The sequence below is a fragment of the Cotesia glomerata genome, linkage group LG2 (genome assembly GCF_020080835.1).
Source record: "Cotesia glomerata isolate CgM1 linkage group LG2, MPM_Cglom_v2.3, whole genome shotgun sequence".
NCBI classification, from domain to species: Eukaryota; Metazoa; Arthropoda; class Insecta; order Hymenoptera; family Braconidae; genus Cotesia; species Cotesia glomerata.
In genome coordinates this window covers 27,220,201-27,238,587 of record NC_058159.1, presented here as the reverse complement: position 1 = coordinate 27,238,587, position 18,387 = coordinate 27,220,201, and the positions used below count along the sequence as shown (strand labels likewise).

General features: G+C 25.2%; 1 protein-coding gene across 4 annotated transcripts; it reads left to right on the top strand.

The window, feature by feature from the left end:
- Window positions 1-919: 919 nt before the first annotated feature.
- LOC123260099 (E3 ubiquitin-protein ligase Nedd-4) lies at window positions 920-14,407 on the top strand. Of its 4 annotated transcripts, none has more exons than XM_044721038.1 (15): window positions 920-2,166; window positions 4,469-4,669; window positions 5,346-5,506; window positions 5,586-5,763; window positions 5,836-5,948; window positions 7,406-7,544; window positions 7,952-8,137; window positions 8,406-8,456; window positions 9,655-9,928; window positions 10,095-10,153; window positions 10,234-10,299; window positions 10,390-10,619; window positions 10,698-10,819; window positions 11,218-11,857; window positions 13,681-14,407. In XM_044721038.1, exons 1-15 carry the CDS (start codon window positions 2,005-2,007, stop codon window positions 13,781-13,783), a joined length of 2,685 nt encoding a protein of 894 aa, XP_044576973.1. In that variant the 5' UTR covers window positions 920-2,004; the 3' UTR covers window positions 13,784-14,407. The 4 variants fall into 4 exon arrangements, with proteins under 4 accessions (XP_044576973.1, XP_044576975.1, XP_044576976.1 ...); XM_044721039.1 differs by lacking the exon at window positions 920-2,166 and adding an exon at window positions 3,844-4,053; XM_044721040.1 differs by lacking the exon at window positions 7,952-8,137 and having other exon boundaries at window positions 921-2,166.
- The last annotated feature ends 3,980 nt before the right edge of the window (window positions 14,408-18,387 follow it).

Genomic DNA, 18,387 nt, shown 5'->3' with positions numbered 1-18,387 from the left:
CACTCGAGATTGAAAAAAAAAATAGTCGGTTGTTTTTTGCGCCACCTTAATAGATATATAAATTATATATAATTGAGTAAAGTTGACACTGAATAAAGTTTGTAAGACAATAGAATTTTATTTTTGAAAAATAAAATTATTGAGTAAAGTTTTTTTATTTATTTATTTAAAGTAAACATATTAAACAAAAAAAAAATTGAATAGAGATTTTTAAAAACGCGCTATCACTTAAAAAACACTAATGAGTAAAGATTACATTGAATACAATTGGAACTGAGTAAACTAAGCGTTGAATAAAGTTAGTATCGAATAGTGAATGAATTTAGTAAAGTTGTCTTTTTTTTTTAAGTTCTTCGATTATTTCTATTGAGTACAGTATGTCGCGGAATTGAGTAATTTGGATTAAATATGTGTAACTGCCCCATGTTTAATAGAGTTAGATTTTTTTTTTAATTAATTAAATTTGCATTTTCAATCATCATTTTTTTTTTAGTAGATTAAATTGACTTAAAAATTTTTATCTTACGTCTTAATAACATTTAAAAAGAGATAATGATTTATTTAAAAATAATATAAATATATCTATTTAATAATAATCATTACTATTTTTTAATTAAGTACTAGTAAGATAAATTTATTCGTTTAATATCGTGTTTTTTTGTTTATTTGTAATCGGACAATTTTCAAAAATAATTTCATAAATTATTTTTATAAATTTAACCACTGAGTGTATGACAAATAAATTTATTGTAGTTATCGTTAAAAAAAAAAGTAATAATGAATTTTTTTTTTTTATATTGTAAATTAAATAATTGCATCGCTAGATGAAAAATGTCACACTAATAGTGAATATAATAAAATTAAAAACAAATTAATAATGTCTATCAATTTTAAATAACTATTTATTGTTATATTGTAAATTTTATCCTTCGACGTCCCTCTTCTCAATATAAATAAAATATATGTACATTATATATAATATAAGCTATAAGTGATATGACACAAATGAAAAGTGAAAGCTATATGTCATCACAACAGCGATTACTTCAGTCTTTGACTTTTTATGTTTTATTTTAAATGATAATGGGCAACAATATTCGATGCTTGTTGTGTCTTAAATATTAACTATAATTATAATAATAAATAATGTTTGTATGATCTTTTTTAACAGTTATGATTGCGAAATAATTCAAAGCTTTCCAAGATGAAGAATTATCGATAAATAGATAGCCAGTTATTAAGAATTAGCTATTAAGATTATGTTAATTATCGCATAAATAATAAATTTAATTTATGGATAATATATATTTAAAATACTTCCGTTTTGATTGATTTCTATCAATGGTAACCTTGGCCACTGTGGCGTTATTTTCACATTACCGTTAATTGAGATTATCGAGTGATGTTTCATGAAGATATTAATATGTACAATTATCTTAGTTTCTTTCAGTATTAAATGTTTTTTTTTCTTTCATATCGTATGCGTTATCTTTATATAGGATTAAAATAAAATACTGTTATCAATTCATCGTCGTGGCAGACAGTCGTATGTTGATTCTTGTGAAAAAGTTATTTTGTGAAAAACGCCGTTAAGAGAAAATTAATTAACACTTAAAAATTCAGCTATTAATTAATTAAATAATTAATAATACTGTTAATATAAATCATAAAAAATAATGTACGGTTTATTGAGCATAAACAAAAAAATAATAGTAATTGCTAAGTAAACTTTCGTATTACCTTGATGATTACTTCAATGTCACACGATTATTTTTTTTTGTATCATTACAAAAATTTAATTCACGTTAATAAATCAAGTGTATCAGTGTACTCGATGAGTAAATTAAATAGCTTTTATTGCTACTCACCATTTATTGTTATTCAGATTCATTTTTATTTCAATAAATTGTTGTTAAGTCGAAACTGATACTTGGACTGATTATTCTTAAGTTTTGTTTTGTTTTTTATTTTTTAACTGTTGTTGATAATTTTAACGACTAAAATATGCCTGGTACATTGACTTGTCCGATGTACGTTGGAGTTGAAAGGCCAGGTCATCGTAGAAGAGCCAACACTTGGGATTCTCGAAGTCGGAGAAGATCTACTGTAACGCATCAACATGTTGCGCCACAACGACCTACTAGATTATCTCTCGCTGAATTAATTGTAAGTATCACTTTATTTTACAATTATCATCCTCATCTAGATTAAAATAAAAAATTATTTATATAAATCACCTTAATACGTATTAATAAATTAATTAATGTAAAAATAACATAAAAAAAGCCACTTTTGTGGTTTCTTAATCTATAATCTTGCGTATAAATATCTTGTATATCATAGTTCAATAATGACGTATTTACTCTGGATGTATTTAAATTAAATTTAATTTATACCTGATTCAATATTTTTTTAACCATAACTTTCTATTTTTTTTACAATATTTTATTGCACTACTTTTTATAAAAAATCAATCTTTTCAAACATTTTTAAGTCAATTGATAATATTTTAATTATCATCAATTATTTTAATGTTAAAAAACAATATTTATTGTTTTTAAGATTTCAATGTCGAATGTTTATCTTAAATATTTAATTACACCCGTTATTTTTGTTTATTAAGACAATTTACAAACTAAAAATATATTAGAAAATTTTCAAAAATTGTATTAATCTTGAATTGACAAACATCTGATCATTTTTAGGATTCTTATTTATGAAGAAATTATGAAAAAAAACTTTTTTAATTACTTAGGAAGAAATAAAAAAAAAATTTTTTTTTATTGATAATTTATTAAATAAAATATTGAAATTGATGACATTAAATTTAGTCACTAGAAAATTTTTTAACAAACAAATTTTTTCCAAAAAATTACATTTTTTATTTTTTAAAATTTTTACAGGTCAATTTTTTATCAAATTTTTTTTTTGCCATAATTTATTTGTTATCAAATTCTTAAAATTATTAAATAAATTAATTTTCATTGAATTTGAGACACGTGATCATTTTTAGAATTTTTTAACACATAATTTACAATAAAAAAAAAATTTATATGAAAAATTCCATCTTCAAAAATTCTAATAAATTATAAATGCAATTTTTTTAAAATAATTTTTTCGACCTAGTTTTTTGTGACATTCAAGTTAGCAGTCACTTGACAATTTTTTAATTTTATTTAACAAAACAATTTGTTCCAAAAAATAATTTTTAAGAAATTGCAATTTTTATTTTTTTTAATTTCTAGATGTCAATTTTTTTTTCTAATTTTTTTTGCCATAATTTATTTGTTATAAAATTTTTAAAACTATTAAATATATGCTACATTAATTTTCATAGTTTTTTTTTTTTTTTTAAAAAAAAAATAAAATCGACATGTCGGCTAATTTCAGTGTCATTAAAAAAAATCATAAAATGGTCAGATGTTTACTGGTTTTAGAATAATAAAATCATTCAGATACAATAAAAAAAAAAAAAATTCTTAATTTAAAAATGATTAATTACCTTAAAAAAAAGTTGTTGATCATTGAACTGTCAAAAAATGTCATTTTTCCAATATATAATTTTTTATTTGTTGAAAAAAAAAAATAACCAATAAAAATTTCTAACCAACTGCGCTTACAGTCAGATTGAAAATAAAAATAACCTTATAAATAAAAACAAATAAATTATATAATAAAAAAGAAACATAAATAAATAAATAATAAAATTTAAAGATTGAAGTAACGTTGCTGATGTCCCGGTTTAGTTGCCATGTTTGAAAAATCCGATGTCATATCCGTTTTGTCATAAATATATATGTACACATATATAAATATATGTAGGTATGAGTATATACATACGTAGACAAAGTAAAAGTAGTGGGGTTAACACACAAAATAGGTTTCTTGATGGCACATTACATATGAAAATAGTGATAACTTTATTATTAATTATTAAATCATTAAAAAATTACCGCAAGTATATTGAAACAAATAATATTATCGTAAGGAGTATTAATGGCAGAAGAGCATTTATATGGATATAATCCAACGCCCGGCGTTGACGACGACAGTGTATGTAAAATTTCTGTGACATTTTTTGACAAGCAGAGGTTGGAATTTAATGTCGACGAAAAAAACGTTATTTCTTCGTTTTGTTTGTTTTAAAATAATAACGCGAATTACACGCGATATTCATTATTATTACCTAGTGGATTTGTTTAGCACACGGTAGTCACCAAGTGATGCAATAAAAATTTCCATTGTTAATCAATTAAATTTGTGGTTGAAAAAAATACGTGTTATTGACGTCAAACAATTTATTTAATACGTTTTATAACCAGTTAATTATATTGATTACCAACAGTGTTTATTGATTATTTATCCAACACAGCAACCTAAAACTTAAAAAATATTATTTTAATTTTTACTCGGTCTTAATTATTTAGGCATTCTGCTAAAATTAGCACTGACTAATTATTGTTTGCAGAATGATGAGTCCATCAGAAGGCTGAGGTTGAGAGTGATAGCGGGCCATCAGCTGGCTAAGAAGGATATTTTTGGAGCCAGTGATCCTTATGTCAGGATTGATTTGTATCCAATCAACGGTCATGAGACTGTCGACTCAGTACTTACTAAAACTAAGAAGAAAACACTTAATCCTGTTTGGGAGGAAGAATTTTTATTCAGAGTACGTCGTCCTTTAAATAATTTTAATGACATTAAAGTTAGCAGTCACTTGATTATTTTTTAGTTTTTTTTTTTAACAAATAAATTTGTTTAAAAAAATTGTTTTTAAAAACTAGCATTTTTAATTTTTTTAAATTTATGACATTAAAATTATTAGTCGCTTGACAATTTTTTAATTGTTTTTAATAAATAATTTTGCTCCGAAAATTTATTTCTAAAAAATTGGATTTTTTATTTTTTTAATTTTCTAAATATTAATTTTTTTTTCTCATTTTCTTTGACATAATTTACTTGTTGAAAAAATTCATAAAATTATTAAATATCTGTTAAATTGATTTTCATTTAAAATTTCTACATGTCAATTTTTTTTTATCATAATTTATTTGTTAAAAAAATTTTTAAAATTATAAAATCTCTTCTAAATTAATTTTCATACTTTAATGACATTAAAGTTAGCAGTCACTTGATTATTTTTTTATTTTTTTTTTAACAAATAAATTTGTTCAAAAAAATAATTTTTGAAAAATTGTATTTTTAATTTTTAAAAATTTTTACACGTCAATTTTTTAAATTATTTTTTTTGCCATAATTTATTTATTAAAAAAATTATAAAATATCTGCTAAATTAATTTTAATATAACTTTAAACAAATTTTTAATTATTGACTATCTAAATAGGTTAAGCCATCAGAACACAAGCTGGTGCTCCAAGTATTCGATGAAAATAGACTAACACGAGATGATTTCCTGGGCATGGTTGAGCTGAACCTGATGAACTTGCCGAAGGAACAAATCGGTAGAAGTATTCCTACAAAACAATATATTTTACGTCCACGCAGGTACTTGTTAAAAATAAATTATTAACAACTATTGATTGGAATTAGTTATTAATAATTCACTATGCTGGCCTATGTCCAGTCATTCCAGTCAGAGACCCAAAATAAAGGGTACTCTTGAACTATACCACGCGTACGTCACGGATGATTCAGCAGCTGAAAATGGTGACGGCGATACTGCCTCTGATTCTGGTGGATGGGAATTGCTAGACCAGCCGAGTCCGACTTCGAATGACAGTCCAGTTCAACCGACCGCTGAAGTACTTAAAAATTTTTTACTCTACGAAAATTAATTCTTTTGGAGTTAACAATTTTTTTTTTTACTCGATTAGCCATCGACGAATGGTCCACTACCATCTGGCTGGGAAGAACGTCAAGACGCAAATGGCAGAACTTATTATGTCAATCATATAGCTAGATATACTCAGTGGGAGAGACCAACGACGTATGTATTTTTTTTTATTGTTATTCACTTTTATCTGATGACGATTAATGAAAATTTAGTAACAATTTTTAGAAGTTCTTTTTTATTGAAAAATTTATTACAAAAAAATAATTTTTGTTTGTAAAAAACTTGAAAAATTGTAAGTGCAATTTTTATGAAATATTTTTTTGTTCTAATTTAATTATTAAAAGAAAAATTCCAAAAATTAAAAACGTCGGCTAACTTTAGTATTATATACTAGCAACCTTGCAGTCACAATGTGACTGCCGTGACTTGTGAACTATAAATAAATAAAATTTTGCATTATTAAATAATGATTTTCATTAAATTGCATTGTACTTTTTTAACTATTGACGTTTTTAAAGATATAAGCTCATCCCGATATTACACTCATCAAGAGCTTTCATTTGAGTACCCACATGCATTTTTGATATATTTTTCATATATGTATATATTATATATATAAATATATATATAATGTATATTTTGAAGATATAGTTTCATCTCATGTTACACTCATCAAGAGTTATTATTTGAGTATTCATATATTTTTCATATATGTATATATTATATATATAAATATATGAAAAAATGATGTGGGTACTTACATAAAAGGTCTTGATGAGTGTAACATCGGGATTATTGAAAAAGTTATTACAAAAAAATAAAAAAAATTTTTCATTTGTAAAAAACTTGAAAAATTGTAAGTACAATTTTTATAAAATATTTTTTTGTTACAATTTAATTATTGAAAAAAAATTCAAAAATTTAAAACGTGCGTTAATTTTAGTATTATTGACGATTGCTGATATTTCGTATCACATTACTAGTTATGGCTAAGTATATTTATATTGATCAATTGAAATTGAACCTGTATTTAATCATAATGTTTAAAATATTATTAATGGAAATTAAAGTAGCAGATATTTTAGAATTTTTTTATGATATTCAAATTAACAAATATTCGTCAATTTTTTGGAGTTTTATAACTAAATTATTATAAAAAAATTCTTTTAAAAAGTATCACATCTAGAAATTTAAAAAAACTACAAGTGCAAATTTTTAAAAAATATTTTTTTTATTATTGAGTTTTCATAAAAATTAAAAAAATTGCAGATGTCTGCTGACTTCAGTATTATATTTTTATGATACTGAAATTAACAGATATTTGTCTATTTTTTGGATTTTTATAACAATTAAATTTTTATAAAAAAATGTTAATAAAAAAATATCACATCTAGAAATTAAAAAAAATTACAAGTGCAAATTTTATTTAAATATTTTTTTTTTATTATTGATTTTTCATAAAATGGCAGATGTCTGCTGATATTTTTTTAAGAAATAAATTACTACAAAAAAAAAAATTGACTAGAAATTGAATAGAATTTTTCAAAAATAAATTTTCAGAACAAATTTGATTATTAAATAAAATTATAAAATAATTAATTTTATTTTAGACTAAATTCAGCGCCTGTTGGTGGAGTTACAAATGAACAACGAAGCTTAGATACAGCAGCAACTGAATTCCAACGACGATTTCATATTAGTGTCGATGACGCTGAAAGTAGACAGCATCGCAGCTCAACAATTAGCCAGGTAAATAACAACTTTGTTGCTAAATAAATTAACGGTAACTTTTGGTGTACAAAAGATTTAATCTAATTAGAAAAGTAGACTATTAACTATTAGTAAATAGAAACCCATTGTAAAATTAAAATTCACGTACAGTATCGTTTATTATAGTAGTTATTAATTATTGGAGCAAGTTTGATAATAAATAATTGATTTACTGTCGATAATAATAATTAAATAAAAAATGCTTGATAAAGTTAGTTTGCTTTTAAAGAACTGTGATCAATATGAGGTCTTTCTGTATTTAAAAGTATGGACAGTTTAATAATTTAACGAGTAATAATATTAATAATCATAAGTAAACTTTAAAGTTTAAACCAATTGGTGTAAAGTAGCATGTGGAATGTTGAAATGACGCATGTGTGTGTAAGGATCGGGAATTAAATCGTCAAGAAGATGATGGCAATAACGGAGAGGATGATAGTGAGGATTGGGATGAGTCGGTCGGGGTGAGAGATCGCGAGTCTTTAACGCGTCCCGGTGAATCTACTTCGACGTCTTCTACCTCTGGCCAGTCGGTTGATCACGACGGCTATCTGGGAGAGTGCGACGATCAGGTATTCCTGAATATTAAAAAAAAAATATATTTATTGTATATGTATATATTATTAAATGCTTCACGACTATATGCATGCATCGTTAGATTTTTAAATTATTAATTAACAATTATACACTCACTAGTTTATTTTATTTACCACTTCAAGGCCAACTGTGATTTTTATGGTTCATGGAAAATGGCTTACATCGAATGATTTTTTTTTTACTCTTCATTTTGTAATATATGACCAAACATCACAAACATTTGTTCTGATACTTTGCCCACAGACTGATGACAACGTTGATAGCCCAGCTGGTTCAAGACGATCTTCTGAACAGGTATATTAGTTGATATTATTAAGAGAATAAGAAAAATTTTGTCTCTAGGACAGTTATATGATAAAATCGGTTTTTTTAGAGATATTTAGTGTCATTGTAAAGGTCATGAATTTGTGCCTTTTCAAGGTTTCATATCATTCTTACTGATAGTCAATTTATTATAAGTATTTAGGCTGCATTCGAAAATACTCTATCCCTAGATACAAAATTAAGGAATTACCTTGTATCTTGTGATCTATTGACATTTTTAAAGATATAAGCTCATCCCGATGTTATACTAATTGAGACCTTTCATTTGAGTACCCACGTCAATTTTTCATAAATTTTATATATTTATATATATTTTATATATGTATATATGAAAAATATATCAAAATGCATGTGGGTACTCAAATGAAAGCTCTTGATGAGTGTAAGATCAGGATGAGCTTATATCTTCAAAAATGTCAATAGTTACGAAAGTACAGTGCAATTTAACATAATTAAGAAATTACCTTGTATTTTGTGAACTATTGATATTTTTAAAAATATAAGCTTATCGATGTTACTCATCGAGACCTTTCATTTGAGTACCCACATCAATTTTTCATATATTTTATATATTTATATATATATTTTATATATGTATATATGAAAAATATATCAAAATGCATGTGGGTACTCAAATGAAAGCTCTTGATGAGTGTAAGATCAGGATGAGCTTATATCTTCAAAAATGTCAATAGTTACGAAAGTACAGTGCAATTTAACATAATTAAGAAATTACCTTGTATTTTGTGAACTATTGATATTTTTAAAAATATAAGCTTATCCCGATGTTACACTCATCGAGACCTTTCATTTGAGTACCCACATCAATTTTTCATATATTTTATATATTTATATATATATTATATATATGTATATATGAAAAATATATGAAAATGCATGTGGGTACTCAAATGAAAGGTCTCGATGAGTGTAACATCGGGATGAGCTTATGTCTTTAAAAATGTCAATTGTTAAGAAAGTACAGTACAATTTAACAAAAGTCATTATTTATTAAAGCAAAATTTTATTTATTTATAGTTTACAAGTGACAGCAGTCACATAGTGCTAGTTAATTAAGAAATTCATTGAAAAATCCAGTGATTTTTTTTTGCTAATTTTAGTAATTTTTTTTTCTTTATTGTATCGACTAAATAAAAAATTTTTTTAGCCTGTGGACAGTTCTCAGCATCCGATTCCCAACGGCGATGGACTACCTCCAGGCTGGTGTATGCAGCTAGCTCCAAATGGTCGTATGTTTTTTATCGACCACAATGAACGCGCTACGACGTGGGTCGACCCAAGGACAGGAAGACCGAGTCCAATGCCTAATCATAATGTGCCTTCGGCCACTTCTCGAAGTGATCTAGACCAGCTGGGACCGCTTCCAGAGGGCTGGGAAGAACGTGTACATACTGATGGACGGATTTTCTTCATTGATCACAGTATGTATTTTTTTTTTTTTTTTAATTAATTCTTTTCAAATGTAAATTAATCCTCATTGTCTTTGACATTTTGATTAAATAAAAAAAATCTCCCTTTTCTTTTGAATTTCTACCGAGCAGAACTTTGCAAATACTCGTAATTTATTTAATTAATTTATTCTTTCAGATACACGGACAACACAATGGGAAGATCCTCGTATGTCTAATCCTCAGATAGCTGGACCTGTGAGTTAACTGCAAAATCAATAGCCGTAATTGAATTACATTAGCGATGTACTTAAATGAAATAAAAAATTCCTTTTCAGGCGGTACCTTACTCGAGAGATTACAAGCTGAAATACGAATATTTAAAGTCGCAATTGAGGAAACCTGTGAGTATTTAGCAGACAATTACCGAGCTGTTGATTGTTTGATAATGAACAATGAATAATTAATAATCTGTGACTTTTGTTTTTATCCAGAGCAATGTACCAAATAAATTTGAGATAAAAGTTGCGCGCAATAATATTTTGGAGGACTCGTATCGTATTATAAGCTCGGTAAACAGAGTTGAGATATTAAAGACAAAGCTCTGGGTTGAGTTCGAAAGTGAAGTAGGATTGGATTACGGTGGATTAGCACGTGAATGGTTTTTCCTATTATCAAAAGAAATGTTTAATCCGTATTACGGCTTATTTGAATACTCAGCTATGTACGTAAATTTATATAAAACTGTCCATTTGATAAATTAATCTAATTTATTTAATAATCGATTTTTTATCTGACACAGGGATAATTATACGCTTCAAATAAATCCTTTTTCGGGTGTGTGCAATGAGGAACATTTAAATTATTTTAAATTTATTGGGCGTATTGCCGGGATGGCAGTTTATCATGGAAAACTTTTGGATGGTAATTATAATAATTTTTATAATATTTAAATTAGCCGACACTTGATAATTTTTTAATTTTATTTAACAAAAAAATTTGTTCCGAAAAATTATTTTTAAGAAATTACATTTTTTATTTTTTTTTATTTTTAAATGTCAATTTTTTTAATAATTTTTTTCGAGTCAATTTTTTAATTTTATTTAACAAAAAAATTTTTTCCAAAAAATTATTATTAAGAAATTGCATTTTTTATTTTTTTTAAATTCTACATGTCAATTTTTTAAATAATTTTTTTTGAGTCATAATTTATTTGTTACAACAATTTTTAAAATTATCAAACATCTGCTAAATTAATTTTCATGAATTTTTTTTTTTTATTTAAAATTATAATTATGAAATAATTTTTTTTTTTAATTTAGCATTCTTTATAAGACCATTTTATAAAATGATGCTGGCCAAAACAATAGACCTGAAAGATATGGAGAGTGTTGATTCAGAATATTACAACTCGTTATTGTGGATAAAAGAAAATGATCCAACTGAATTGGAGTTGACGTTTTGCGTCGACGAAGAGAGCTTTGGTCACACGTCTCAACGGGAATTGAAATCAAACGGAGCAAACGTACCGGTGACAGATGAAAACAAAGATGAGTATATAAGTCTTGTAATACAGTGGCGATTTGTGTCACGTGTACAGGATCAAATGAACGCATTTTTAGAGGGCTTTAACGCTCTAGTGCCATTGACACTTGTTAAAATATTTGATGAGCACGAATTGGAGCTGTTAATGTGCGGTATTCAGCATATTGACGTTAAAGATTGGAAAAAAAATACATTATATAAGGGTGACTATCATGCGAATCATATTGTGGTGCAATGGTTTTGGCGTGTTGTACTATCGTTCAACAATGAAATGCGAGCTAGATTGCTGCAATTTGTCACCGGTACATCGCGTGTACCCATGAATGGCTTCAAAGAGTTATATGGCAGTAACGGACCGCAATTATTTACTATCGAGAAATGGGGAACACCTGAAAACTATCCACGAGCTCACACATGGTGAGTTATTTTTTATAGTTTTACTTTTTTATTTTATACTCAAGCTGATTTATTGTTATAATTATCTCCTATTATTTTATCTCTTTATTTATTGTTTTATACTTTAATACCCATCCATAACGTCGAGGACCCAGTTATCACTCAGCTTCATTCTGAAAAATTGGAAAAACGGTTGACCCTAAAGCCCATCCCTGCAACTTCCCGCTAATTTGATACTTAAGTGCTTAAAATTGCACTTATGAAGTTTTTGAGCTCTTCGAGCTCAAAAATATAATTTTCGTGTCATTTTGAGCTCAAAAGTCTGATAGAAGTTTCATAAAACTCGATTTTTTTAATTTTCCAACCGCAATAACTTTTGAATGAATGAATCGATTTCCGACGCAGTTTTTTAAGCCTCATGAAGAATCTTTAAGTTGAACCCTTATGTTAGTACACTGAGAAAAAAAAAATTTTTTGTCTAGAAAAAAATTTCTTGGCTCAAAAATCGTTTAAAATAAATTTTGGATTTTTGACAAAAGAATATCAATATCTATCATGATAATAAAATATTGGCATTAATTTTGATACATTAACAAACGAATAGGTTCATTTGAATTGAACAAAAAATAATTCGATCAATCCTTGAGACAAGAATATATATTCTTGTGACAAGAAAATTTTCTCAAGAGTAGTACTTTTTTTTCTCAGTATAACCGAGTACCCGGATGCCCACCGCGGTGTATTAATATGAATAACTCAAAGAAAATTCAATATTTTAATTTAAGCTCTCGAATCATCGTTTTTTAACTCAGAAGAAAGTTAGTTGTGAGTGTATTCAATTAATTAATTAATTAATTTTTTTTTTTTTAAATAAGCTTAAACTGTAAAGTTGTTCACTAACATAAGGGTTAAATTTATCGAATTAGTAATTTCGAAGTAATTCCGAAAAAACACTTTTTTCGGTTTTCTTTCGTTCACGATATCTCACGAACGAAACAACCGATTTCGACCGGGTTAGCGTTGATCGACGTGATTTTTTATGTTAAGAGCTGATTAATTTTTGAAATCTATCGGTAAAGCCGTTTAAAAGTTATTCCAAAAAACCACATTTGAAAAAAATTTTTTTTGTAGTTTTTTTGAAATTTCTCAAAATCTTCCCATTCAAATCGGTCCAAATTGTATTTAAAATCTAAGTTTAGTCAAGCCCTTTCAAATGGCGTAAACCGCGATGAAATCTGTTAAGCCGTTCAAAAATTGTGAGAGGTTTACATACGGCCACACACATGTCAGCTGCCCAATTTTAAAACACAGTAACTGCAAAATTTTTATACCTGATTTTTTTTTAGTATTGCTGCATTTTTTATAACTTGTAAACCTTAATTTCAAGTATTTTTTCTTATAAATATCTATATTCAAGTATTCTCTATTCATAAATCAAATTTTTTATCAACTTGGCGCGCAAACTTTTTTTTAATAAAAAAAATTTTAAATAATCTTAAAATTGTCAGTTACTGTGTTTTGAAATTGGGCAGCCGATATATAAGGTAAAATTGTAATTTTATTCTAATTAAAAAAAAAAAATCAACTAATAAATATAATTTTTAAGAAAATTGGTTTTTTTGAGAGCATTTAATTTTTTTAATTAGAATAAAATTTCAAGTGTCAAACAACTAGGCCAGTGACAATAACTGGATGAAACCAATAACTTCCCAATTTTTAAAAATTTTTAATTTTCTTAGCATTAAGTCAAAAAGTTATAAATTGTGACCTTGACCTCTATAAATATATTTAAGTTAATTTTTTTAATTAGTAAAAAATAGTTCTCATAATTAATCTATTTTTAGTTTTAATCGAATTGATTTACCGCCTTACGAGAGTTACCAACAGCTCAGGGATAAATTGATCAAGGCTATCGAGGGATCACAAGGTTTTGCTGGAGTTGATTAGCGCGAGATACCATTTTTTATGATTATACCTGTAATATAATGTATATTTATGCATATAGATATTATATTAAATTCAATACGTATTGTTTTTAATCGCTTTAAAAAAGTTATAAGTTAATTAACACTTATTATTATCATTAATATTTTATTATAACTATTATCACAAAATGTTAGGTGATAACTTTCATTTTGTTAATTGATATTTTTTTGTCTTATATTTTTATGCTATTTGCACTTTTAAATATTTTATAACATGCCGATTGGGAAGTGAAATTTAATTTCAGCGCTCATCTTGGCAAATCAGCGATTAAAACAGCAGCATTCCGGATTTAAATTTTTTTAAATAATATATACATTTTAATAATATAATATTAATATAAATATATATATTTTATTGATGTAAGGTGAAATATTAATAGTCACAAAAAAAAAAACATTTTATTATTAATAATGACTTTTATTATCTTATGCTAGTGATTTAATGCACTTCAAGAACTTGCTATTGCTAAAGTGAAAAAAAAAAAAAAAAAACAATTATAATAATAATGTACATATCTTTGTAATATGATGGCTTGATTTTTCGATAGGCAAATTACAATAAAAAAATGTAATTGGTTAATTTTAATTATCTGAAATTGTAGGAATTTCATTAAGCGTTAAAGGACATGTAATATTGTAACACTAATTTTGTTATTAATTAATTTTAAGGATTAATAATTTTTACAGTCGGATATTTTTACCCGATTTTTGTTTTATAAATTAGTGTTGTAAAATTACTAAAAATTGTGACAATTTATACGATGAATTTTTTTTTTTGTAAAATAATTTTTCACGCTTTTAGAAATTATACAAAAAAAAAAAAAGCTCCGTGGTTGAAATTAAATGTAAATGTATTTTTATTTATCTTTTAAATAATTAACAGTCAGAAACAATGTGGTAGTGGTTATAACTAAACTAAATGATCTTTTACCGATTTTGTGTACATAGGAAAGAAAAAATTGCGTAATTATTATTAAAATTTTTTTTTATTGAGCAAGCAGAAAATCAACTTATGTAAATTAATATCGATTGCATTAAAAAAAAAAAAAAAAACCATAAAGCTAAAAATAAAAATGCTTTAGAAATCTAAAAGTGCTGAAAAAATTTATGTTATGTAAAATAAATAACACTGGTTATGTATTAATAAATAATATTAGTATAAATCTAAATATATGTAAACATATATATTTTTTGAAATGTTAATAATATTTTAAGATTTATCGGGAACATTTTGGGACTAATAGAATTTTATTTTATCCAATCACTTTAATACACTTCAGTGCAATATTTTGTTAATCCAAATAAATAAAATAACTGTCTACACGGAAAGAACAAGATGACACTGGATATTATCCCAAATTATACTGTGTGAAAAAAAAATTTAGATAGTAGCTGGTATAATCTAGATTATAATGAGTATAATCCAGATTATAATGAGTATAATCCAGATTACAATGAGTATAATCCAGATTATAATGAGTATAATCCAGATTATAATGGGTATAATCCAGATATCACGCAGTATAATCTGGGTTAGTTTAACTACAATCTAAAATTTTTTTTCACCACAGATATCACTGAGTATAATCTGGGATGATATCCAGTGTCATCTTGTTCTTTCCGTGCATTATTATTATTATTATTATTATTATTATTTACAGTAAATTTTGCAATTAATACTTAATTTTTATTAATAATTTTTTAGTTAATTTTTGGGCCTTACAAATAAAACAAATAATATAAAAAAAAATACACATGTCCCGTCCAGTTTAAAAAAAAAGAATAAAATAAAATTATTCATCGATCGAACGTGCATAGAAATGGAATGTTTGATAGTTTGTTTTTTTTTGTTTGGATAGAAATAATAACAATAATGATAATAAAAAATAAATAATAAAATAGAAAAAAATATCAAGATGTAAATTGAATTTTCGTATCAACAATGCCGTTAAATATGAATGAAATTTTACGCCACTGGGTGATAAAGTTGACATCACAGTGTTCGATATTTAAAAAAAAGTAATAATAATACATAGTAAAAATAAAACAATACATGGTCGTTGAATTGGATTTATTCCATAATTGCGAAGACTGATTGCGTATCGAAAATATATATGTCTCTAGGGACGTGACTTTTATTAATATCTTACTTCTTTTTTTCCTAAGTTAATTAATTAATTTTTAAAAATCCATCTTGAATTTTAAATGTAACATAAATAATTCTATGCAAACATTCCTGCTTGAACTTTTAATACGTTTGTGAGAAGATAATATTAATAATTATTTGCTTTATTTATAACACAATATTATGGATTAAAATTTTTAATCAATGTATTCTAGAAATTTTAGATTTAATAATAAACTTATATTATTAATAAGGTGATTGAAATAAGGTCAATTCAATAATAATTAAAATTAAATAAAAAAATGTCTTTTGTAATATTTAATATAAATTATATACACTAGAAATTTTTAATCAAAATATAACTGTTAGATAGATATAAATTGCCTACAAATAAAATCGAATTAATATGATATTAATAATAATTATTATTGAATATCCAAAAAATCATTTAGGCTTCATTAGAGTTTGCAAAAAAAAATTATAAATATTTTTGGTAACATCTCAAATTTATTTACTGTAAATACCTAAACCTTGAAATAAACGTCGCAATAAAATAATTTATCTCAATTAAAATTTTATTGTATTATTTGAAGCATGTAAGCATTATTATTAATAAAAAAAAAATTCCAATGAGTATATAATAGCAAATCTCCGATAATTGATTAATTTTTTTTTTAATTATTTTATTAAACCACTGATCTAAAAAATTTTATAGATATTTATTTTGCATTGTACAACAGTAAAAACTGTTTTCTAAAAAATTTTATATTTTATCTAAATAAAATGGTAATGATTAATTTATTGAAAAATCAATAATTGCTTAGAAAGTGTAAAAAAAATCCAATTTTTTAATTTGTTCACTCCATAAAATTAGTTATTTATTTTTCTTATGATTTTATTATAATTATCAGAAAAAAACTTTAGATAAAAATTTAAAAAATAATAACAATTAGCAACCTTGCAGTCACTATGTGACTGCCGTGACTTGTGAACTATAAATAAATAAAATTTTGCTTTATTAAATAATGAGTTTTGTTAAATTGCACTGTACTTTCTTAAATATTGACGTTTTTAAAGATATAAGCTCATTACGATATTACACTCATCAAGAGCTTTCATTTGAGTACCCACATGCATTTTTGATATATTCTTCATATATACATATATATAATAAATATAAATATATAAAATATATGAAAAATTGATGTGGGTACTCAAATGAAAGGTCTCGATGAGTGTAACATCGGGATGAGCTCATATCTTTAAAAATATCAATAATTCTTAAGATACAAGGTCGTTTTTTAATTATGTTGAATGGCACTGTACTTTCTTAACTATTAACATTTTTAAAAATATAGGCTCATCTTGATGTTATACTCATCAAGAGCTTTCATTTGAGTACCCACATGCATTTTTGATATATTTTTCATATATACATATATATAATATATATAAATATATAAAATTTATGAAAAATTGATGTGGGTACTCAAATGAAAGGTCTCAATGAGTGTAACATCGGGATGAGCTTATATCTTTAAAAATATCAATAATTCTTGAGATACAATGTCGTTTTTTAATTATGTTAAATGGCACTGTACTTTCTTAACTATTAACATTTTTAAAAATATAGGCTCATCTTGATGTTATACTCATCAGAGCTTTCATTTGAGTACCCACATGCATTTTGATATATTTTTCATATATTCATATATATAAATATATAAAATTTATGAAAAATTGATGTGGGTACTCAAATGAAAGGTCTCAATGAGTGTAACATCGGGATGAGCTTATATCTTTAAAAATATCAATAGTTCTCAAGATACAGGGTCGTTTCTTAATTATGCTACATTGCACTGTACTTTATTAACTATTGACAATTTTAAAAATATAAGCTCATCCCGATGTTACACTGATCAAGAGCTTTCATTTGAGTATCCACATGCATTTTGATATATTTTTCATATATACATGTATATAAATATATAAAATATATGAAAAATAGATGTGGGTACTCAAATGAAAGGTCTCGATGAGTGTAACATCGGGATGAGCTTATATCTTTAAAAATGTCAATATTTCACAAGGTAAAAAAGGTCATTTCTTATTTACATATCTAGAGATAGAGTATTTTCAAATGCAGCCTAAATACTTATCATAATAAATTGACTGTCGGTGAGAATGATATGAAACCTTTAAAAGGCACAAATTCAAATCAAAACCTTTGCAATGACGCTAAATTTCACTAAAAATCCCGATTTTATCATATGACTATCCTTAACACAAATTTTTTCTTATAATCTTAATAATATAGATAATTTAGAAAATAAAATGAAAATTTAAAACTCCCGCGTAAATTTAAGCGCGCATGTGCGAAATTTAAAAAGTTGACCACAAGATGGCGTCTTTAATGTGACTTCAGAATCAAAAAAGACAGC

What these genes read in the sequence shown, in the direction of transcription:
- LOC123260099 (XM_044721038.1), top strand. Translation starts at nt 2,005, where the DNA reads ATGCCTGGTACATTGACTTGTCCGATGTACGTTGGAGTTGAAAGGCCA. An exon ending in CAGTGGGAGAGACCAACGAC is followed by an intron (nt 5,949 to 7,405) that starts GTATGTATTTTT and finishes ATTTTATTTTAG; the next exon opens with ACTAAATTCAGCGCCTGTTG. An exon ending in TTATTTGAATACTCAGCTAT is followed by an intron (nt 10,620 to 10,697) that starts GTACGTAAATTT and finishes TATCTGACACAG; the next exon opens with GGATAATTATACGCTTCAAA.